The 23663-nt window shown below is 38.2% G+C and overlaps 2 protein-coding genes and 1 non-coding gene across 10 annotated transcripts in view; 2 read left to right on the top strand and 1 right to left on the bottom strand.

Annotated features, from left to right (window-relative positions):
* The window catches only part of FAM149B1 (family with sequence similarity 149 member B1), a 67973-nt gene extending 55819 nt beyond the window's left edge, over nucleotides 1-12154 (bottom strand). For 4 of the 5 annotated variants that reach the window (XM_036265733.1, XM_036265732.1, XM_036265731.1 and 1 more), the window contains exons 1-3: nucleotides 12000-12151; nucleotides 6527-6631; nucleotides 4929-5058 (exon numbers count right to left, since the gene is read on the bottom strand). In XM_036265733.1, the coding sequence (XP_036121626.1) occupies nucleotides 4929-5058; nucleotides 6527-6631; nucleotides 12000-12046 (282 nt within the window). In that variant the 5' untranslated portion in view covers nucleotides 12047-12151. Of the gene's footprint in view, nucleotides 1-4928; nucleotides 5059-6526; nucleotides 6632-11999 lie in introns of all 5 variants that reach the window. The other variant, XM_036265734.1, reaches the window with a different exon arrangement.
* ECD (ecdysoneless cell cycle regulator) overlaps nucleotides 7087-23663 on the top strand; it is a 40055-nt gene continuing 23478 nt past the window's right edge. For 3 of the 4 annotated variants that reach the window (XM_036265728.1, XM_036265725.1, XM_036265729.1), the window contains exons 1-5: nucleotides 12338-12447; nucleotides 13960-14177; nucleotides 18229-18346; nucleotides 22520-22607; nucleotides 22723-22901. In XM_036265728.1, coding sequence (XP_036121621.1) covers nucleotides 13973-14177; nucleotides 18229-18346; nucleotides 22520-22607; nucleotides 22723-22901 — 590 coding nt within the window. In that variant the 5' untranslated portion in view covers nucleotides 12338-12447; nucleotides 13960-13972. Of the gene's footprint in view, nucleotides 7096-12337; nucleotides 12448-13959; nucleotides 14178-18228; nucleotides 18347-22519; nucleotides 22608-22722; nucleotides 22902-23663 lie in introns of those variants that run through there. The other variant, XM_036265727.1, reaches the window with a different exon arrangement.
* LOC118632861 lies at nucleotides 16956-17058 on the top strand. Its single transcript, XR_004960109.1, has one exon. It is a non-coding gene; the product is annotated as a U6 spliceosomal RNA (small nuclear RNA).

The following is a 23663-nucleotide window of genomic DNA, read 5'->3' as shown; positions in this document are numbered from 1 at the left end:
ACTTTGGGTTTAATTTATTTCTCATTCCTAGTATCTTAAGGTAGAAATTTAGCTTACTCATTTTAAAGCTTTCTTGTTTTCTAAAATTTGTACTTAAAGCTATAATCTTCCTATAAGAACTCTTTTAAGTGCATCCACAACTTTTGATATTTTGTGTTTTCGTCATTTAATTCAAAATACTCTCTAATTTTCCTTGTAATTGAATATTTAGAAAGTTATTTACTTTTCAAATATTTGGGGAATTATTCTGTGTCTTACTGTTATTGATTTCTAATTTAATTCTTTTGTAGTCAGAGAACATACTCTGTTAAGATTTAATCTTTTGAAAAATACTGAGCCTGGCCAGTGTGGCTTAGTGGATTGAGCATCGGCCCATGGACTGAGAGGTCCCAGTTCAATTCCTGGTCAGGGCACATGCCTAGATGGTGAGCTTGATCCCTAGTAGGAGACATCTTGCAGGGGGATGTGCAGCCAATCAATGTATCTCTCTCACATCAATGTTTCTATCTCTCTCTCTCCCTTCCTCTCTGTCTAAAAAAAATCAATAAAAACATATTTAAAGAAAAAGCAAAGATTTTAAAAAGAAAAAGAAAAATATTGAGACACTTTATGGCCCACCATGCATTCTGTCCCTTGTGAATATTACATTTGCACTTGAGAAGAATATGTACTCTACATTTGTTAAGTATAGCATCAGAATTTTATATTTTTACTGATTTGGTTTTTTTATCCTCACCTGAGGATACTTTTGCATTTATCTTCAGATAGTGTGGGAGGGAGAGAGGGGGCAAGAGAGAGAGAGAAACATCAATGTGAGAGAGACACATTGAGTGTTTGCCACCCACATGACCCCAACCGGGGTGGGGACAAACTGCAACCAAGGTGCATGCTCTTAGCAAGAACCAAATATGGGACGCTCTAGTCCACAGGCTGATGCACTAACCACTGAGCCAAACCAGCCAAAGCTATTTTTACTAATTTTTTTTTTTTCTTATCCTCACCCGAGGACATTTTTTCCATTTTTTGTTCAGATAGAGCGGGAGGGAGAGAAAGAGAGAGAGAGAAACATCGATGTGAAGGGACACATCGAATGGCTGCCACCCGCACGACCAACCAGGGCCGGGGACAAACTGCAACCGAGGTACGTGCCCTTAGCGGGAATCAAACCCGGGTCTCTCTGTACCGCAGGCGGACGCTCCAACCGCTGAGCCAAACCAGCCAGGGCTACTTTTACTGATTTTTAAACTATTCTATTAATTACTAAAAATCTCTAACAATAATTGTGGATTCACCTATTCCTCTCTACTTTTATCAGTTTTTCTTCATACATTTTGGAACTCAATTAGATATGTACTTATTTAGAATCAGAATTGTGATGTTTTCCTGGTGAACTGTGTTATGTATTGAACTGCATCTTCCTCAGATTCCTAACCTGCAATGTGATTGTATTTGGACACAGAGCCTTTATGGAGAAAATTAAGGTTAAATGAGGTCATAAGGGTGGGGCCCTAATCACACGACCAGTGTTCTTATAAGAGGAAGAGACACAAGATCTACCTGTGTGCACAACCCGGAGAAAGACCATGTGAAGACACAGCAAGCCAGGAAAAGGGTCCTCACCAGAAACAACCCTCATGGCTTCTAACTTAGAAAATCATGCAGAAGCCAACATATCCTAGAACTCAGTTCCCTTAAAAAGCAGGTACTATTTATACACCTACATAGCAGCAACAAAAAGATTAAAAATATTATACCACATGTGGTACCTTGAAATAAATCTTCAACAAATGTACATTACCTTTATGGATACGGTTATGAAAATTTATTAAAAGATATTAAAGAAATAGATATAAATAGAAATATATATCAAACCCATGAACAGAAATATTATAAAGGTGGCAGTCCTCTCCAAATTGATCTATGCAATTTAACAATCAGATTCTAACATATAGAAAAGGATTGGCCAAGACAGTTATGAACAATGCAGTAAGACTTCCCTACCAGATACTATGATTATATAGTTTAATTGAAACCAGTTATATTAGCATGATTTTTAAGATACAACAGTTTCATATTTTAAAATTTAATCTGTAACAGAGGGAGTCTAGCAGATCAGTGAGGAAAGTGTAATAATTCTACTGGAAATGCTACCACCTTCTATAGCAGAAGTTGGAAATGTATGTGTACATTTTTATTTTATTTTTTTAATCCTCACCTGAGGACATCTTTTTCTATTTTTTGTTCAGATAGAATGGGAGGGAGAGAGAGGAAGGGAGAGAGAAACATCGACGTGAAAGGGACACATCGAGTGGCTGCCACCCGCACGACCAACAAGGGCCAGGGACAAACTGCAACCAAGGTACATGCCCTTAGTGGGAACTGAACCCAGGTCTCTCTGGACCGCAGGCCCACACTCTAACTGCTGAGCCAAACTGGCCAGGGCTATGTGTGCATTTTAAAAAATCACAATGACTAGGGAGTGTCATAGGTATTTAATAGGAAGGGATCATGAATACTAAACATCTTGCTACACACGGGACATTTCTGTATAACAGCCAACCAAAAATGCCCAAAATACCCCTGCTTAGAAGTCCTGAACTAGTCAGTAAATGTTGCTGAAACAATTCATTATCTATATAGAGAAATTAAAATTATGTTCCTGCTATATACCATATACAAAAACAAAAATAATGCCAGGTAGATTAAAGACCTAAATGTGAAAATTGTGAAAGTATTAAAAGCCACATACCGGGAAAAGATATTTGCAATACATTTAACAAAGGATGAGTGAATCAGTGACTAACTGTATTTGGTAACTACTAACAGAAACAATAGCAGTGGCTTAAATAAGATAAAAGCTTGTTTTTCTTTCATATCATAATGAGATATGAGAAGGCACACACATATTTTTAATAGTTGTAACAGACCCAGTCAATACTGCATATCTCAGTGATAAGACAGTGGGATTTGGCTGAGCAAGATTGTAGAAAGCACTCCTTTGGTAAGAGATACCAGGTTCCAAGTAGTCTGCAGGGTGTGCTGTTTCTTTTGTGACATTTTGGGGTGGAGAAGGTGGATGTGAAGAAGCCAGTGATGCATGACTTAATTCCCTCTCATGTTGTGGTTTTTTGCCTTTGCACCAGAATATGAAATAGCTTTTAAGATCTCCAGCTGCAAGCTAGGAAGAGTCTCTGTGATTGTAATAATGTGGTGATAACACTTGGAGCCTAAATTAGACTTCTGTTGTATCCTCACCACTCAGTTGATTTTTTAGCAGTTTAATGGATACATTTTAAAGTCTTCCATTTCGTGTGGAATCAGATCCTCCCTTTAAAATGTTGCAATTAACATCACTTAAAATAAAAGTTGACTAAAACACTGAAACCTAATAAAAGTGAATCCCCCTTGTAATGTTCTATTTTAGCACCCTGTTATCTTCCTTAGAACTCCTATTACCTTTTGTAGTTATTGTTTATTTGCTTTTGTCAATCTCCCTTATTAGACTATTCAATCTTGTAAGTCTCACTCACCCCATATTCCCAAGAACAGTATCTGACAACAAATGTGCTCAATAAATAATTGTTGAATGAAGAAAAACTGAAAACCCAAGCACCAATAATGAGGGAAAATTCAATTATGATACATTAAAACAAGGACATGTTATATAACTATTCAAATTGACAGGTGTGGAAGTAGTAAAAGAAAATATCTATATGAAATAACAGTGAATGAAAAACTATACCACAAAATAGAATGTACATATATCGTACAACTATGTAAGGAAAGTATATATACAACCAAATTAAAATGACTGGAAAGAAAGCAGGTTGCTAACAACATTATACTATAAGGTACGTACTGTGGAAAAGTGCTTACAAAATACTATTAAGTGAAAAATAGAGCATAATATTATATGTACACAATGATTATAGCTAGGCCAAATTAAATATAGATTGAAAAAGGACACAGAAATAAAAATACCTATTACATCAAGATGATAGACAAGTATAAAACATACCTTTTAATTTTTTTAAGGTTGCTAGTCTTTTTTTAATCCTCACCCAAGGATATTTTTTTCTATTTATCTTCAGATAGAGTGGGAGAAACGAAGGGGGAGAGAGAGAGAGAAAGAAACATCGATGTGAAAGAGATACATCGACTGGCTGCCTCCTACATGACCCCAACCAGGGCCAGGGATGAATGGCAACCAAGGTATGCCCTTGACTGGAATCGAACCTGCGTTTCATTGGTCCGTGGGCAGACGCTCCAACCACCGAGCCAAACTGGCCAGGGTAACGTTGCTAGTCTTTTAAAAATAATATTTTACAATGAGAGATGGCCAATAAATAAATAAATGAAGAGGTAAGTGAATAAGTAAATCTCAATACCTAATTAATAATGACTGAGTAACATTCTGGGTAAATATCTTTAGCCCTTTTTTCTAACATATATATAAGAAAAAATAAATATAAAATCAGAACTATAAAATTCTTTTTAACCTGTTTTTTTTCCATTTAATAATATATCATGAACATTTTTCCAGTGTATAATGGCTTAATAATAAACTTTCAAAAACATTTTAAACAAAGCAACATTAATGTTATATTGGTGGAGAGACACATTAGTGAACTAAACACAGCAAAAGGAATAAGTCCAGGGCCCAGATCTATACTAACCTACAGCTGTTTACATCAAACACTAAGTAAGCATATCTAAAAAATCAATTACTATATCTATAAAACAAAACAAATACTGAGAAGGTGAAGACTGATGCTTCTTTATAAATGTTATAAAGTAGGTAAATTTAAGTATTAAAATGTAAAGAAACAATGCAGGAGAGTGAAGGAATGAAAAATTCTAAACTGACAAATCCTAATTCTCAGAATAATCTCCCAAATGCTTCATCAGACCAATAGCATACAACTCACACCATATCCCCAGGAGAAGTCCGAGCTGCCTTCAGTAGAGATCCCTGTGCCTGTATAACTTGGAAAAGCAGACCTTGAATCCCCAGTGTCAGCTGATGTAAAAGGTGAATCTTGTGTGATGTCAGACTCACTAAATGCAGAATTTGGAAGGAGGGGAGAAAACAAAAAAATTCTTATTATTTACTCAAGTTTCTGCAACATTAACTACTATTCAGCAGTGAGGTGATAAACATATGTGCAAATATATACAAAGAACCAAAAAAATCCATTAAGAATTTGAAATTTAAGCATCATGTAAAAGTTCTACCTAATTCCTACAGAATTAATGGCAGTCATTGTACATAATTCTAGTCATAGTTGATAATGAATACTTTAACATTCCACCTATAACATGTACCTTTGACAATTAGACATTTCAGAAATATTGGTAATATCTGGACCTGTATGGTACTTTCACAGTTTACCAAGCACTTTTACAAATATTAATCCCATTTTATGCTCACAACAACCTGGTGACGCAGAACTCAATCCCATTTTTTTTTCTTTTGTGGTACGTGCCTCTAGCAGGAACTGGACCCCGGACTCTCTGGTCCACAGGCCGACGCTCAACCGCTGAGCCAAACTAGCCAGGGCTCAAACCCATTTTAAAGACAAAGAATCTGAAATTTAGTTCTAGGTGTTGAAACTAAGTTTTATGACTATAATTTTTCCTATAATACCACATTGCTTCTCAGAACCCTCTTGAAGTTATAGTCCCTTCTGTTCTATTTATTACTATTATTATTATTGTTGTTATATTTTTATTAAACCTCACCTGAGGATATTTTTGCATGTATTTTTAGAGAGAGTGGAAGGGAGGGAGAGAGGAGAGTTGAGAGAGAGACATGGATATGAGAGAGATACATTGATTGGTTGCTTCCTGCAAGACCTCGAGTGGGGCCAGGGATCGAACCTACAACCCAGGTACATGCCCTTGACCAGAATCAAACCCGAGACCCTTTGGTCTGGGGGCCAACACTCAACTGGGTGGAGCATCGTCCAGTCCACCACAAGGTCGTGGGTTTGATTCCCAGTCAGGGCACATACCTAGGTTGCTGGTTCAATCCCCGGTCAGAGTGTGTACATCGGAAGCAACCAATCGATGTATCTCTCTCACATTGATGTTTCTCTCTCTCTTCCCCTCCTCCCCTCTCTAAAATCAATAATAAAATAATAATAATAATACATACATACAGCTAATATTTACTCAGCATTACTTTATCTCATTTATCATAACACCTTTAAAAGACACTGTTATCAGGTAAATAACTTACAATTTTATTCAGCTAATAAGTAACAGAACCAGGATTAAAAATCAGAGGTACTGGACTCCTTCTAAGTCCATGTTTTTAGCTCCTTTATAATATTACTTTTCAAAAGCTGTGAAAATAAGTATGTTTTTTCCATTAGCTGTTCCATACCAAAGATAAATGGTAATAAAATGTCGTAAAAATTTGTTTTGTTTCATTAGTACAAGGCTTGATTCCAATCTTAAACTAAAAAACAAAACCTTTGCCATTATTGAGTATAAAAGTAAACAAATACATTTGTGTTATCACCTTTGGGAACTTGTGTCTTTTTCATGGCTATCATTGGTAGAAGAAATTTCATCCAGCTGCTCTGGAAGGGGATGATGACTAAGAGCATATTTTGTTATTCCTTTCCTGTGAAAGATAAAAGTTGTATTTCCCATAAACAAAAAATATACTTTTCAGAAACTTGGTCTAGAAGTTAGTCAGCTACTTCTTCCTGCTCTGGAACCGCACTGTCCAATACATTAGCCACTGGCAGTTACAATGTGGTTAGTCAGAAAGAGACACACAGATGCATTTTAAGTGTAAAACACAAAAGATTTTGAACTCTCAGTACATGAATGTACAGTATCTCATTATTTAATTATTTACTATACTAATTATTTAATTTTGGTTATATGTTAAAGTGACAGTGTTTTGGATGTATTGTGTTAAACAAAATATATTCTTTTTTTTTGTTTGTTTGTTTTGTTTTTTGTTTTTTTGGTACAGATAGAGTGGGAGGGAGAGAGAGTGAGAAACATCGACGTGAAGGGACACATCGAGTGGCCGCCACCCGCACGACCAACCAGGGCCGGGGACAAACTGCAACCGAAGTACGTGCCCTTAGCGGGAACCGAACCCGGGTCTCTCCGGACCACAGGCCGACGCTCTAACCGCTGAGCCAAACCGGCCAGGGCCAAAATATATTCTTAATATAAATTTCACTGCAAATTGAAAATATAGTAAGGTATAAGCACACAACTGTAGAACAGCTAAAACAAAATATGGTGATAGCACAAAATGCCGGTGAGGATATGGAGAAACCAGATGTTCATATATTGCTGGTGGGAATGTAAAATGGTATAGCACTCTGGAATAGTTTTGGTTTCTTATAAAACTTAACACAGGCATTTACCACAAGACCTGGCCATTGCACTCTTGGGCAGTGATCCCAGAGAAATGAAAACTTATGTTCACACATAAATATTCACAGTAGCTTTATTTATAATTTTAATAAAACCTGAAACAACTAAAATGTCCTTTGACAGGTAAAAGGTTAAACTCTGGTATATTCACACAATGGAATATGATCCCCCCCTTCCCCAAAAAAGGAGTGAACTATTGACATGTGCAACAACTTGGATGGATTTCATGGGTATCATGCTCAATGAAAAAAGTCAATCTCAGAAAGTTACATACTATATAATTCCATTTATATAACATTCACAAATGACCAAACTATAGAGGTAGAGAAAAAATTAGTGGTTATCCATCTTGACTAGTGGTGGATACAAACCTACACAAGTCATTAAATTATGTAGAACTTAATACACATGAGTAGAAGTAAAACTGAGGAAATCTGAATAAATGAGTGGATTATATCAATGTCAGTATTCTGGTTATGATATTACACCATAGTTTTGCATAATGTTGCCACTGGGGAGTAAACTGGAGAAAGTATATAAGGGATCTCTGGGTTATTTCTTATACTACATATCAACCTCTAAAATTATAATTAAAAAAAACCTGAAAGAAAAAAAAAAGATTAGTGGTTATCAGGAGATAGAGAAAGGAGTGGATATGACTAGAAGGAGTACACAAGACTGTTCCTTGGTGGTGATGAAATACCTCTCTATCTTGATTTTACTGGTGGTCACACAAATTTGTATGAGACCAAATTGAACAGAACTATGTACACACATACATACACAAAGGAGTGGATATAAAAACTGGTGAAAAGTGAATTAAGGTCTATCGTCTAGTTAATAGTATTGTACCAATGTCAGCTTCCTGGCTTTGAAATTTTACTCTAGTTACATAAGATATCACCATAGGGCGAAGCTGGGTGAAGGGTTCATGGGACTCTATGTACTATTTTTGTAACTTCCTGTGATCTATAATTATTTCAAAATAAAAAAGTAAAAAACTTCATTTCACCTGTTTCTACTATTTTTTATTTTATTTTATCCTCACCCAAGGACATTTTTTGATATTTTGTTCAGATAGAGTGGGAGGGAGGGAGAGAGAGAGAAACATCGACGTGAAAGGGACACATCAAGTGGTTGCCACCCACACGACCCAACCAGGGACGGGGACAAACTGCAACCGAGGCACGTGCCCTTAGCGGGAACCAAACCCAGGTCTCTCCAGTCCACAGGCCAATGCTCTAACCGCTGAGCCAAACCAACCAGACTACCTGAAATATTAAATTACATATGTGGCTTGTATTATAATCCTATTGGACAATGCTGCTGTAGAGTTCAGTATGTGCATGAGAAAAAACTATGGGGCTAATTATTATATATTTCAGTCATCATCTATAGTAGACTTTCCTTCCCCACAAAAATCTGTAGTCAAATAAATTTAGGAAACACGATAGGTTAAACAAAGTTGTACAGGTTCCTTTACAAGGTCTTCCCAGGGCCTTTAATATGCAAATATATATTATAAATCTCTAATACACTTATTTCACAGGAAAGGAAACTGAGGCACTGAGGGATTAAGCAATCTGCTTAAGGTCTTAGGGCTAGTAAGGAATGAGCCAGGATTCAAATCCAAGAAGACTGGCCCTGAGGCTCCTCAGAGCAAGTGAACAGTTTGAGATTTTAGTGAACTGTACCATTTTTTTATATACAAATATAAAGCTAGGGGCCCAGTTAGTGGAGCTTGTACTTTATTTCTTAAATGGTGGGGATGGACTTGTGAAGAGTTGTTTGTATTTCTCTCATTCAGTGATCCTATAGCCAACAGCTTGTCTTTGAGACAGTGGTAGGGATCAGAAATGTGGATTCCAGCTACAAAATAGAAACTTAAGACATTTTTTAGTCTGTCAGAGAAAGTGGATTATGGAGTGTCAATTAGACAATACTAAAGAAGTATTAAATTTGTAACAGAATTGTGGTAACACAGAAAATGTCTATAATTTTTAAAGAGGCATGCTGACTCACCCTGGTCAGATAGCAGTTGTTACAGCATCGTCCTGCTATACTAAGGTTATGGGTTCAATCCCTGGTCAGGGCACATACAAGAATCAACCAATAAATGTATCAATAAGCGGAACAACAAATCGATGTTTCTCTCTCTCCCTTCCTCTCTCTAAATCAATAAGTAAAAAAAATTTTAAGATGCATACTTAAGTATATAAGGGTAAAATGATAGTGTAAGGGGTTTTTCTTCCTTATTTCATAGATGAGGAACAAAGAAAATATAGATGAAGCAAATATATTAAATTTTTTTTTTATCCTCACCCGAGGACATCTTTGCATTTATCCTCAGAGCGAGAGGGAGGAAGAGAGAGAGAAACATTGATGTGAGAGAGACACATCGAGTGGCCCCGACCCACACGACCCCAACCGGGACGGGGACAAACTGCAACCAAGGTACGTGCCCCCAGCGAAAATCGAACCCGGGACTCTCTGGTCCGTGGGCCGATGCTCTATCCTCTGAGCAAAACTGGCCAGGGCATATTAAATTTTTGATAACTGTTTAATGTGAATGATTGGTGACTCATTATATTTACTATGTATTTGTGTTTGAAATTTAGCATTAAAAAATGTTAAGCTATATGTTGAAAATCACTTTTCCCAAATTCTTTCAACATCTATAATTTAGAAGTGTTAGGGAAAAAACTAAAGTTACTGCTTCGGAGCAAATTATCATTGTAATACCTAAAGTAAAAATTGCTTTTAATTTACAGTCATTTAGATGTATATAATCCTCATTATCTCCATTATTCCTATCACCCCGACTCCTCTAGAGAATCATCTTTTGGGAGAATTACCATTAGGGAGTATCAAATTAACAATAGAGAACAGATAACACAACTATACTGGGTCAGTAATTCTGGCCCAATAAGTGTCTATCAACACTTTTTTCCATAAAAGATAATTTTTACTCTCTGAATGATCAGAATTTATTATAAAAGCATATTTTTAGCTAAGCCCTATTTGCTTTATTAGGAAATTACTTTCTTCTTCCTAGTTTCTAAAAAACTTATTATCTGAATTGCTACTGTGTAGCTATCCTATTACTTTGTAGATAATAAGCTTCTGAAAGGCAAGAAGAGATCACATACTGATTTTCTTTGTATGGCTATTGTACCAAGTAAAGGTGGAAAGGAACAAGGAAATTACCATTTTCTGAGGACCAACTATGTGTCTAGCTCTGTGCCATCACTTTAAATATGCTTTTAGAGAAGGTCTTATTCCTATGTTACAGAAAAGAAGAATAAAAAATTTAGTAATCTGCCTAAAAGTCAGATGGCCAGAAAAGACCCTAGCCAGAAACCCAGATGTGACTAATAACAAGCTTGTATTACCATGTATAATTAATATTAATAAACTGTATGGTTGCTAAAATTACATAGCTCATTGAGGGGTGGGGGCTGGAGTTAAAAAACCCAAGCTAAAAACCTATTGTTATATAATCTAAAGATGTGTAACCTATCTGCATCTTCTGAAAAACTGAAGATAATCATACTCATTTCACTGAGCTATTAAAAGTATCAAGATGTGAAAGTCTGCATTAATAAATGTGTGACATTATCATTCCTCACTAAATTACAACACTTCACTAGGGGAGAGGTATGTCTTTGGCCAGATATTTGCTTTCTAAAGTCTCAAAGCAAAACTGATCTTTAGCCCTGGCCAGTTTGGCTCAGCGGTTAGAGCGTCAGTCTGCGGTCCAGAGGGACCCGGGTTCGGTTCCGCTAAGGGCATGTACCTCGGTTGCAGTTTGTCCCCGGCCCTGGTTGGTCGTGTGGGTGGCAGCCACTCGATGTGTCCCTTTCACGTCGATGTTTCTCTCTCTCTCTCTGTTCCTCTCTCTCCCTCCCACTCTACCTGAACAAAAAAAAACACACAAAACAACAACAACAACAAAAAAAAAACTGATCTTTATGGATTCTGATGCTTAATCGTAGAGATGGAGAGGCAGTGTTGTGTAATGGTTATGACCACAGGCTTCAGGATCAGATTGACACCAGGCTGTACTTCAGCTCCACCACTTTCTGGCTGAGTAATCTTTGGCATGCTACAATCTTTAAATTGGGGTTTTTATAAATAGAATGCAAAATAACAGTCCCCACCTGCTATCCTCGTTGGACAGGATTTAAGTAAGCTGATGCATATAAATAGCTTTGCATGGTGCTTGGCACTAGATATATTCAACTTTATTGTAACACTCAGCCAGTTACCAATAACTTTTAAGTCGTCAGAGGCCACAGCAGTGGGGCAGAAGCACTGAGGACACTACCAACGCCTAAGGAGACCTGAGTTCTGGAAGAGCAGCCCAAGAGGGCCAAGCCCTGGGATAACACAGGTGACTCTCCCTTAGCTGAAGCTGTCGGTAGAAGGGACAAAGTTCAATAAAGCTGGAAAAAGAGAATTCCGAATAAAGTGTTTTCTTCCCCGCCTGGGTAAGGAAAGGAGCGAGGGACTGGTTACGAAAGGTCCCCAGAGCGCCCGCGCCCCACCTCGCCACCCTGGGCGCGGCTGGGATGGTTGAGCACTCCACTCACAGCTCCAAGGTCTGTGGCACCGCCTTCCGAGTGTATCTGGAGATCATCTTTCTCCTCCTCCTCCTCCTCAATCGAGGCCCGGGCGGGCACGCCAGGGTAGGGGCCTCCAGGCCTGGCCCTCCCGCCGGTTCCTGCCCGGCCCCCTCCAGCCACCTTCCGGTCCCGTCACGCCCCGTCGCCTAGACTCCGGACCGACACCTCCTCTGGCTCCCCACCTCTTTGGTTCTCCGCCCTCCCTACTTCCCCGCGGGGGCGGAAGTGACGAAGGCATGGGGCACCCGCCTAATGCTCCCGCCGCAGCGCGGCTGTGACCACGTCGGGGTTCCGGCGCCTAGCGCGTTTCTTACTTGCAGAGCTTCCGCAAACCTCAGGTTCCACACAGGCGTGTGGATCAGGCTTTGGCGGCTGCTGGCTGTTCCCAGCGTGCTCACGCCGTGGGAGGGGAAAGGTGAGGAAAGGTGCCGCTGCAGGGACGTGTCGAAGAGGCCCTAGAACCGTAAGAGGAATTGGCTTCATTTTGTCAGACAGAAGGAAGCTTATCAGAGTAAAGAGCCCTAGACCGCAAGCCAGGCCTTTGCTACTTGGATGCATCTCTTTCTGTGCTCCGGGTTTTCGCGTCTCATTTGCTCAAGCGACTTCAAGTCCCTTGTAGTCTGACCCTGAATTCTTCATAATGAGGTGTGCTTAGCATCATGGGGTGGGTAGGTGGGTAGACTTAACCGTCTGTCCCTTTGCGTTGAAAGGCCAAGTGATTATTTGGACAGACTGATGAATGAGCGTCTGGGTAGAAGATGCAGGTTCCTCTCATCTCATCTTACTATTCCGTTAGAAAGCCAAGCAAATAGCCCGTCTGGGTGAGCGTCCACCCATGCATTCAGAGGTCCCCTTTGGATTCTGGGTCAGGGCACAGGCCAGGGTTGTGGGCCTGGTTCCCCTGGGGCGGGGCTTGCTGGAGGCGGCCAATCGATGTTCTCTCTCACCATGTCTCTCTCTTCCCCCCCCCCTCTAAAATCAATAAAGAAAAATTATTTTTTCAAAGAAAAAAAGCCGAACAAATAGAAAAGTCAAATCACGTGGGCCATTCAACGCAATGCCATTGTTTTTAAAGCATCAGCTGGCAGCAATAATAAACTAGTACTTTTGTTTGTAAGGGAAACCCTGAATGAAGAAATATCTACCACCTCTTAGTATATCAGAGCTGTGCCCCTCTGAGGCCTGAAAAGGGGCAAATTTTAGACAGGATCAAGAACCATGGGACCGTGGGCAATTGTTTTGAGATGAGAAATGAATATTTTTATTTATTTATTTATTTTAAAGAAATGAATGTTTTGTAGTTGTGAATTCCTCTATGTCCTACAATGCTTATAAAAGAGGAAGGTTAAAATTCTGCAGAGTAAGGCAGATTGCTTTTAAGAGGGTTTAAAGAATAAAAAATTAAATTGGGGAAGGATTCTAGAGATGGTAGAGTAACACTCAAATTCTACAACTAAAGAAAAAGCCCCAGAAAGGTAGTACAGTGCCCAAAATGACACAATTAATTTAGTAGCAGAGCTGGGACTTTGGATAGTATTTAAGCCAAAGATTTTAGTGCAGTGTTCTCAAATTGTGTTTGTTACACATGCCACTGTAACTACAAGGGCAAATATTTTTTATTTTATTCTTACATAATTATTAATTTGGGAAAGTGATACTGGATTCCATTCATTGTATTATATCAAGTTCTTTTAACATAATTTTAAGTATAAAGAACATAATTTTAAGTACAAAAATGTTATTAAAGGAACATTAAATAAATGTTACTATATTTGGGAAATGATCAAGGCAAAAATCATGATGATGGTATGTGGATAACTGAATTTTGGAAAACAGTATTAATAGAATCACCTGGAATAGTTCAGGGAATGGGCTATTACTTCTACATTGTTCTATATGGTTTATATTATTGAAACTTTAAATGTAGTTTTCAAAGAAGAATGGAGGAAAATATGAAGCTTGCTACAGTGGAAGATACTGTGGAGTACCGCCTATTCCTGATACCAGATGAACCAAGGGACCCAGAAAAACACAAGGAGACTCTTCAAAAGTATATTGAGAGAATTATGACTCAGTTTGCACCTATGCTGGTCCCTTATATCTGGCAGAATCAGCCTTTCAATCTCAAATATAAACCTGGAAAAGGTAAGAAAGTTTCTTTTACTTATTTTGATTTGATGTGTGGCTTTTAAGATCATTCTGATAACAGAGATGTATAATAGCCCAAAGGGTATTGAGTGTTGTCAGGAGATTTAGATTAGTGATGCTTGCCGCTATCTAGGTAAGCCCTTAACTTTTTTTTTCATTCATATTGATGAAAACTTTATAATAGCCATTACCTTGGGAACTAACATATATATCAATGTTATTAAACTTGGGGCTCTTCTTTTTTTTTTTTTATCCTCACCAGAGGACAATTTTGTGTTTATCTTCAGATAGAGAGGAAGGGAGAAAGGGAGGAAGAGAGAGAGAGAGAGAGAAACATCGATTTGTCTCTCTCACATGGAGTGGTTGCCACCCACACGACCCCACCTGGGCCCAGGACAAACTGCAACGGAGGTAATGCCCTTAGCGGGAACCGAACCTGGGACTTTCTGGTCCGTGGGTCGACGCTCTAACTACTGAGCCAAACCGGCCAGGGTGGGGCTCTTCTTTTAAACTTTACTTTTCTGTGCCATAATGTGTCTAGGTACCTATACCAAAAAGATTCAGGTATCTTTAGCTGTTACTCTGTTTTTCTCACTATTGACGATGTGTTTAGTAGGCTGCCTTGTTTTATGTGGTGGTTTGGGTAGTCATCTAATAGCAGCTCTGCCTGGCTTATAAAGAGAAATAATTGAGCTTTATAACCATTACTTGCCACTCAGGAGCATTTTTAGGTTTTTCACTGTCTTCCCTGTGTTGTTGGTTGTTGAGATCTGACCTCTGGCCAAATATGGCTCTTTAAACTATGATTTCTTTAGCTTTACTAAAGTGAGTCATGGATAGGTGATCAGGCTCTACTTATGCAGTGTCTTATGTGAGGTCTTGTTTTGAATCAGGAGTTTAGCATCTTGTGAGACCATCACTCTGATTCTCAATTGGTTGCCAAATATCTTCCCTACTCTTAATTTTATTGAATTCCATTCACTGAAGTACATGTGGTTTTTATTGGCAAGAACACTGTCACGTTAGTACAGCACATCCAAAACCAACTCCTTATCTTTTTTCTAGAAAATTAGTTTTATCCAGTGTTTTCTCATCTTGCTTAAAGGCATTGCCATCCACCTAGTTATTCAAGCTAGTTAGTAATTCAAAATCATACTCAACTCCTTACTTCATGTTCAGTCAGGGACTAATAGTGTGTTTAATCCTAAAATGTGACCCCTTCTCTACATCTGTTTGGCTACAGTCCAGGCCCTCTTTATTTCTTCATCTGGAAGATTATGATAGCCACCTAACTATCCTCTCTGGTGCCAGTGTCTCCAGTTTCCTCACACTGTTAAATTTACCTTTGAAAAACACAAATTTGATCATGTCACTCTCCTGCCTAACATTCTTGAACAGTTCCACAATGCTTCTGGATGAAGTTCAAATTGAAGTTTAATATATAAGGTAGATAGAGATAGATACCCTAATTTGAGTTTCTCTAGTTTAACAAGCTTGGGAGATCTGAGATGGGGAGAAGAGTTGGTTGGGCTCTTCTTCCCATCGGTTTTTTGCCATGGCAGCTTTTGAGAAACTACACCATGCACTTGTTTGACCTCATTCTGGTACTGTGGTATGTTGCATTGATTGATTTTCATATATTGAACCATCCTTACATTTCAGGATTATATTCCACATGGTTCAGTGGACAGTCCTTTTAATGTATTATTGAATTCAGTTTGCTAGTATTTCGTTGAGGATTTCTGCATCAATATGCACCCAGGGATATTGGTCCTAGTTTTCTTGTATTGTATTTGTCTGGCTTTAGTATTAGGATAATGCTGGCCTCATAAAACGATTTGGGAAGTGTTTGCTCCTCTTCAATTTTTTTGTAAGAGATTGAGGAGTAGTGATGTTAATTCTTCTTTAAATAGTTGGTAGAAATGCTCCAGTGAAGTCATCTGGTCTTGGGCTTTTTTTTGTTGTTGGAAAGTTTTGAATACTGTTCAATTTCCTTACAAGTTACAGGTCTGTTCAGATTTTCTGTTTCTTCTCGACCTAGCCTGGATAGAGTGTGTGTTTCTAGGAATTTACTCATTTCTTCTAGGTTACCCAATTTGTTGGTGAACAATCATTCATAATGTTCTCTTATAAGCCTTTTTTTATTTCTGTGGAATAGGTGGTAATATCCCCTTTTTCATTTCTGAATCTTTGTTCTTTTATCTTAGTTCATCTAACTAAGGTTTTGTCAATTTTGTTGATCTTTTCAACAAACCAACTCAGTTCATTTCTATTGTTTTTCTGTTCTCTATTTCATTCGTCTCTGCTCTAATCTTCATTATTTGGATTTAGTTTGTTCTTTTTCTAGTTCTTAAGGTGTTAAGTTATGTAGTTGATTTACGATCCTTTATAACTATAAACTTCCCTGTTAGCACTGCTTTCACTGCATCTCCTAAGTTTTGGTATGTTGCGTTTTTGTTTTTATTTGTCTCAAGGTATTTTCTAATTTCCCTTCTGATTTCTTCTTTGACCCATTGGTTGGTTAAGAGTATGTTGTTTGCCCTGGCCAGTTTGGCTCAGCGGTGAAAGCATCAGTCTGTGGACCAAAGGGTCTTGGGTTTGATTCCCAGTCAAGAGCACATATCTGGGTTGCAGGTTTGGTCACTGGCCCCAGTGTGGGGCGTGCAGGAGGCAACCAATCTATGTCTCTCTCTCACATCAATGTTTCTCTCTTTCTGTCTCTCTCTCTGTGTTTCTCCCCTTCCCTCCCTTCCACTCTGTCTAAAAGTCAACGGAGTGCTCGCTTCGGCAGCACATATACTAAATTGGAACGATACAGAGATTAGCATGGCCCCTGCGCAAGGATGACATGCAAATTTGTGAAGCGTTCCATATTTTTAAAAATAAAATTATATTAAATTAAAATAAAAATCAATGGAAAAATATCCTCGGGTGAGGATTAACAACAACAAAGAGTACGTTGTTTAATTTCTACATATAAGTGGATAATGTCCGTTTTGAAAATTCTGCTCCTGCCCTGGCCGGTTTGGCTCAGCGGTTAGAGCATCGACCCATGGGCCAGAAAGTCCCGGGTTCGGTTCCTGCTAAGGGCACGTACCTCGGTTGCAGTTTGTCCCTGGCCCTGGTTGGGTTGTATGGGTGGCAGCCACTTGATGTGTCCCTTTCACGTCGATGTTTCTCTCTCTCGCCCCCTCCCACTCTATCTGAGCAAAATACCAAAAAATGGCCTCAGGTGAGGATAAAAAGGAAAATTCTGCTCCATCCAAATCTAGCTACCTGATATTCGCAGAACCTCTGTGCCTTTGCACATACTATACTATTCTGTCTTTCTGGAAAGCCTACTTCTGGTCATTCCTCCAGATGAGCATAGCTCAGATACTACATCCTTTATGTTCACATAGTCCTTAGTGCATAACTGTTTATCATCTTGTTTTTAAATGACTTGGTTATCTGTCTCTTGTTGTCCAGATCCTCAATTCCTTAACAGTAGGCTTCTTGCCCTGGCCAGTTTGGTTTAGCGGTTAGAGCGTTGGCCCGCGGACCAGAGAGACCTGGATTCGGTTGCTGCTGAGGGCGGGTACTACTGTTGTAGTTTGTCCCCAGCTGGGGTCGTATGGGTGGCAACCAGTTGGTGTGTCTCTCTCACATCAATGTTTCTCTCTCTCTCTTTTCCCCCCTCTCTCCCTCCCGCTCTATCTGAACATAAATGCAAAAATGTACTTGGGTGAGGATAAAAAAAAAAGTAAAAGAATAAAAAGAATAGGCTTCTGCCCTGGCCAGTTTGGCCCAGTGGTTGAGCACTGGCCTGCACACCAGAAAGTCTCAGGTTCGGTTCCCGCTAGGGTGATGTACCACAAAAAAAAAAAAAAGAAGAAGAAGAAGAAGAAAAGAATAGACTTCTTTTGTTTTGTTCAGGATTGCAACCCCAGCTCCTGGTATAGTACCCAGAGCAAAGTCAATGAATGTTTGTTTAATTGAATGATTCTTTGTATTTTATTGGTACTGGCAAATTAATCTGGTTATATAATTGCCTTTCTCTTGTTTTTAGGAGGTGTTCCTGCTCATATGTTTGGCATGACAAAGTTTGGGGATAACATTGAGGATGAATGGTTTATTGTTTATATAGTAAAGCAAATTACAAAGGAATTTCCTGAATTGGTAGCAAGGTATTATTTTATTCTTGAAAACGATGACATTTTTATCTATATAATAATTTTTTTCCGTAGTTTGGTAGAAATTGTACAGACTTGGGACACAGATTTTTAAAGTGACTTCTGTGTTTTATTTCTTTTCTCTTGTGACTTCCTTTTTTTGAGGAAGAATGAAAGTATCAATGGAGAGTTCACCTTCCAAAAAATTAAAAAAAAAAACCACTTGTAGGTTTTCTTTTTTAAAAATTCTCATTATGAAAGAACAAATATACATGTTAATCATATTTAAACAATACAAAGGGTGTACTGCTTTGACTTCTCAGAAGTAAGCATCATGCCCTGACCAGTTTGGCTCAGCGGTTAGAGCGTCGGCCTGCGGTCCAGAGAAGCCCGGGTTCGGTGCCCGGGTTCAGTTCCCGGGCACGTACCTCGGTTGCAATTTGTCCCCGGCCCTGGTTGGGTCATGTGGGAGGCAGCCACTCGATGTGTTCCTTTCACGTCAATGTTTCTCTTTCTCTTTCTTTCTCTCTCTCCCTCCCACTCTGAACAAAAAAAAAAAAAATGGAAAAATGTCCTCGGGTGAAGATTAAAAAAAAAAGAAGTAATCATCAGATCTCTTGTGGATCTTTAAAAAAAATTCCATACATACACACACATTCCACATATTTCACAGATACTTAACTATGTATTCATCTATTAGGCCATAGCTAAATTTTTTCGAGAAATTATATGCATAAGAAATTTAAAGAAATATCAGTGAACAGTTGTATAGATAGCAAAGTAAATTCTGATTCAGTTTTTAAAATGGGAACTGATAATTCTCTGTAATGACCAATTTTGGCCAGTAGAGGGCATTTCACCCATTTACCACTTGTCCTAGTTTCCTAGTCAGCCCCCAAATTCTGATCTTTTTCTACCCACTCAACCTCTGCCTCTGCAGAACAAAAAGAAAAACAACTTTGAAAACTTAATATTATATCAAAATTTCAAACACAGAAAAATAGAAAGAATGAATTCACATGTACCCATCACGCAGCTTCAAAAATTATCAACTCATGGTTATTCTTACATTTCTATACCCTTTCCCTATTTCCCCATCACATAACAAGACTATTTCAAAACAAATCTCCTATACAATTTGATCTTTAAATACTTCAGGAAGTAAGTCTAAGCCATAAGAACTCGTTTTTTGTGTGTTTTTTAAAAAATATTTTTTCTTTATTGAGTTTAGAGAGAGGGGAAGGGAGAGGGAGAGAAGGATAGAAACATCCATGAGAGAGAACATCAACTGTCCGCTTCCTGCATGCCCCCCACTGAGGATTGGACCCACATCCTGGGTATGTGCCCTGACCAGGAATCAAACCAGCGACCTCTTGGTGCATGGGTCGGCTGGCACTCAACCAGTGAGCCACACCAGTCGGACAAGAACTCTTATTTTTAAACACTACTGCCCTGGACATTGTGGCTCAGTTTGTTGCAGCATTGTCCTTACACCAAAAGGTGGAATATTGGATACCGGTCAGGGCACATACCTAGGTTGCAGCTCCATTCCCTGTGGAGGCATGTGTGGGAGGCAATTGATTATGTTTTTCTCTCTCCTCCCCTCGCTCACCCTCTCCCTCCCTCCCTTTGTCCCTCCTCCCCAACCACTCTCCCTTTCTCCCTTCCCCTCTCTCTAAAATCAATGAAAAACATATTCTCGAGTGAGGATAAAAAATTTATGTTTTAAATAAATAAATAAAAATAAACACTACTCTCCCTGGCCGGTTTGGCTCAGCAGTTAGAGCATCAGCCTGCGGTCCAGAGAGATCTAGGTTCGGTTCCTGCTAAGGGCACATACCTCAGTTGCAGTTTGTCCCTGGCCCTGGTTGGGTCATGCGGGTGGCAATCACTCGATGTGTCCCTTTCACATCGATGTTTCTCTCTCTCTCTCCCTCCCACTCTATCTGAACAAAAAATGGAAAAATATCCTCGGGTGACATTTTTAATAAATAAATTAAAATAAATAAATGAATAAATAAATACTCTTATCACAACTAAAAACAATTAGCAATGATTTCTTAATAAATGATAGAATTTTATTTATTTTTTATATATATTTTCAATTGATTCTAGAGAGAGAGGAAGGGAGAGGGAAAGAAAGATAGAAACATTGATGAGAGAAAAACATCAATTGGCTGCCTCCTGCATGCCCCCTACTGGGGATCAAGCCCACAACCCAGCCACATGCCCCAACCCGGAATTGAACTGGCAGCCTTCTGGTGCATGGGACAACAACACTCACTTAATTCACTGAGCCACACTGGCCAGATCATATGATAGAATTTTAAGTGAACAAATACAAAAATACTAGTTTCTGTCTTTACAAGTATAATAAGGGGGGGGGGGGCAATACCTTTTGTGTGCAGATTCTGATATTTATATATTGATGGTTCATACCTACACACCGGGCCTATAAAAACTTTTTAAAGAGTAGGCATTTAGCCCTGGCCGGTTTGGCTCAGCGGTTAGAGCGTCCACCTGCGGTCCTGAGAGACCCAGGTTCGGTTCCCGCTGAGGGCGCGTACCTCGGTTGCCGTTTGTCCCCGGCCCTGGTCGGTCGTGTGGGTGGCAACCACTCGATGTGTTCCTTTCACGTCGATGTTTCTCTCTCTCTCTCTCTGTTCCTCTCTCTCCCTCCCACCCTGAACAAAAAAATGGGAAAGTGTCCTCGGGTGAGGATAAAAAAAAAAAAAAAAGAGTAGGCATTTACTATCTTGTAAGGTTTCTTTAAATATTTTTATTTTATTTATATACATATGCATATATGTGTGTGTATATATATATAAATACACATATGCATGTATATGTGTGTGTATACACATATATATATATATATTTCAGAGAGAGAGGGGAAAGGAGAAGGTGAGAGAGAAACCTTAATGGGTTACCTCCCGCACGTACCCAACTAGACTGAACCTGCAACCTGAGCATGTGCCCTTACTGGGAATTGAACCAGCAACCTTTTGGTGCATAGGAATGCTCCACTCAACTGAGCCACACTGTCCAGGCAGGTTTTTGTGATTTTTTTTTTTTAATTAGAAAAAGAAGGTCTTTCTCTGCATTAATCTTTCCAAGGCAGAGCTATAACCATTTTACTACCCTACTCTAAATCCTTTTATTCTTTTTGTCTATAAAACTAAGCTCATTCTCATTAATTCTGCCAACAGTTATTTCTCTTCCTAAAATGACATAACTGTACTTCTCTAGTCTTGTTCTTTACTAGTTGTCATTCTCCAAATTGCCACCTCCATGGGTATTGTTTTTGTTTTTGTTTTTTACTTTTCTATTGACTTGAATTTACTTTTTTATTGGGATGACATTGGTTAATAAAATTATATAGGTTCAGGTGTACAATTCTATAAGACATCATCTGTATATTGTATTGTGTGTTCACCGCCCCAAGTCAGATGTTTTTCCATCACCATTGCCACCTCCATGGTTTTGCTTGTGGTGCTCCCTCTGCCAAGAATACCTCTACTTTTCTCCCTCCATTTCCACCCATTAAAAAACCTAGAATCATATATATAATATGCTACCTTTTGTGTGACAAGAGAAGAAAGTAAAAATTTATATTCCTATTAGCCAGATTATGCATAAACAAACTCTGGAAGGATAAATAAGAAATAAAAGTGGTGGAGAGGTAGGAGTTGGGCATATAGGGACTAAAGTAGGGAGAGTTTTCATTGTGTAACTTTTTATGTTAAAGTTTTAATCATGTGACTATTATCTATTCACAAATTTAAATTTTAAAAATGATGTAAATGAGGCAAAATAAAATTTTCTTTCAAGGCCCAAATAACACCTCTTCCATAAAGACTTAACTAAACTTGGCTATCTGTGATTTTTTTCTTTTTAAACCCTATAGTACTTTGTATTTTTTCATATTTTTGTCTACTGTTATTTATTTGTGTACTTATTTTCTTTCCAATTCCCCTATACAATCTTATAGTCTCCTTCAGTGCTTAATGGTATCTTAAACATTTACTTTATTATAGTAATCTACACATAGTACATACTTAGATATTTACTAAGATGAATAAAGAAAAGCTGTATTAGAATGAAAAAGCATATTAATATAAAATACCTGTTCAATTATTAGTAAGTATGTACTTTATGAATGCAAAATTAGAACTTTTTTTGCATTAGGATCGAAGACAATGATGGTGAATTCTTGTTAATAGAAGCTGCTGACTTTCTTCCTAAATGGTTGGATCCTGATAATAGCGCTAATAGGGTAAGTATACACAGATTTGAAAGATTTAGAGAGATAAAATCATGTTGCAACATTTTTCATAGTACCTAGATTTTGTCAGTGCCTAGTATGAAAATTAAAATGTATCATTTTGCAGGTGTTTTTCTACCATGGGGAGTTGTGCATTATTCCTGCACCAATGAAACCTGGAGCAGTATCCTGGTTACCCTCTAAACCCCCAACAATCCCACAGGCATTGAATATAATCTCAACGCACCCAGAAAATGTTTTGGCTTCAGAATCTATACAAGCTGCTGTGAATAGGCGCATCAGAGGGTAAAAAAAAATAACACTTTCATTGCTAGTCAAGGAGATTTATGCTTTAGTGTAGTTCAAGTCTTTCATTGAATATAGAATTTCTTTCACCTAGATTAATGCTAATTTTCATTCTGTCTTCATCCTTCATGGAATTGACTAACAAATTATACTTATATATTTTAAAATCAAGAAACATACATCTTTTTTAATCAAAGATAACTTAATGACATCTCATTTGGTTCCAAAAGCAATTTAATCATAAGGACTTAAGACTGCTCAGTAATCAACTAATACAGAATGATTATTACAGAATGATTATCCTGTAATGATTGGTTAACTACCAAAAATAAGAAACATAAATATTTTAATTCCCATTTAAAAATGTTATAATTCAGTCCCAATATTTTTACATTATTTACCTTAGATATTGTGGCTAAGTATTATTTATTAATCTATAGATAAAAATTTTGAAGCCTTTAGAAATGAAAACCTAAGGGAGCACAATGTGCTCAGTTTTTTTTCCGTGGTTCTAGGGTTCCATGTGGTATTCTTTGATCTACATGGAACACGTTAGCTTCTATTCAGGAGAGAATACCTAAGTCTATTAACATGTTAGTTCAGCCATTCAAATTTGAGTACTTATTAAAAACTTAGCACCACTCAGGTCTTAACAATATTAAAAATCTCTTTTAGTTTGTTTTTGTACCATTTTTTTAGAAGAATAACTTCGATTTTTATCCTTGTTCCAAAGTGTAGTACAGGTTTTTTTTGTTTTTATTG

This window comes from Molossus molossus, unplaced genomic scaffold (genome assembly GCF_014108415.1).
Source record: "Molossus molossus isolate mMolMol1 unplaced genomic scaffold, mMolMol1.p scaffold_m16_p_17, whole genome shotgun sequence".
Taxonomy (NCBI): domain Eukaryota; kingdom Metazoa; phylum Chordata; class Mammalia; order Chiroptera; family Molossidae; genus Molossus; species Molossus molossus.
The sequence above is the reverse complement of the archived record's forward strand: the minus strand, read 5'-3'. Positions and strand labels throughout refer to the sequence as shown.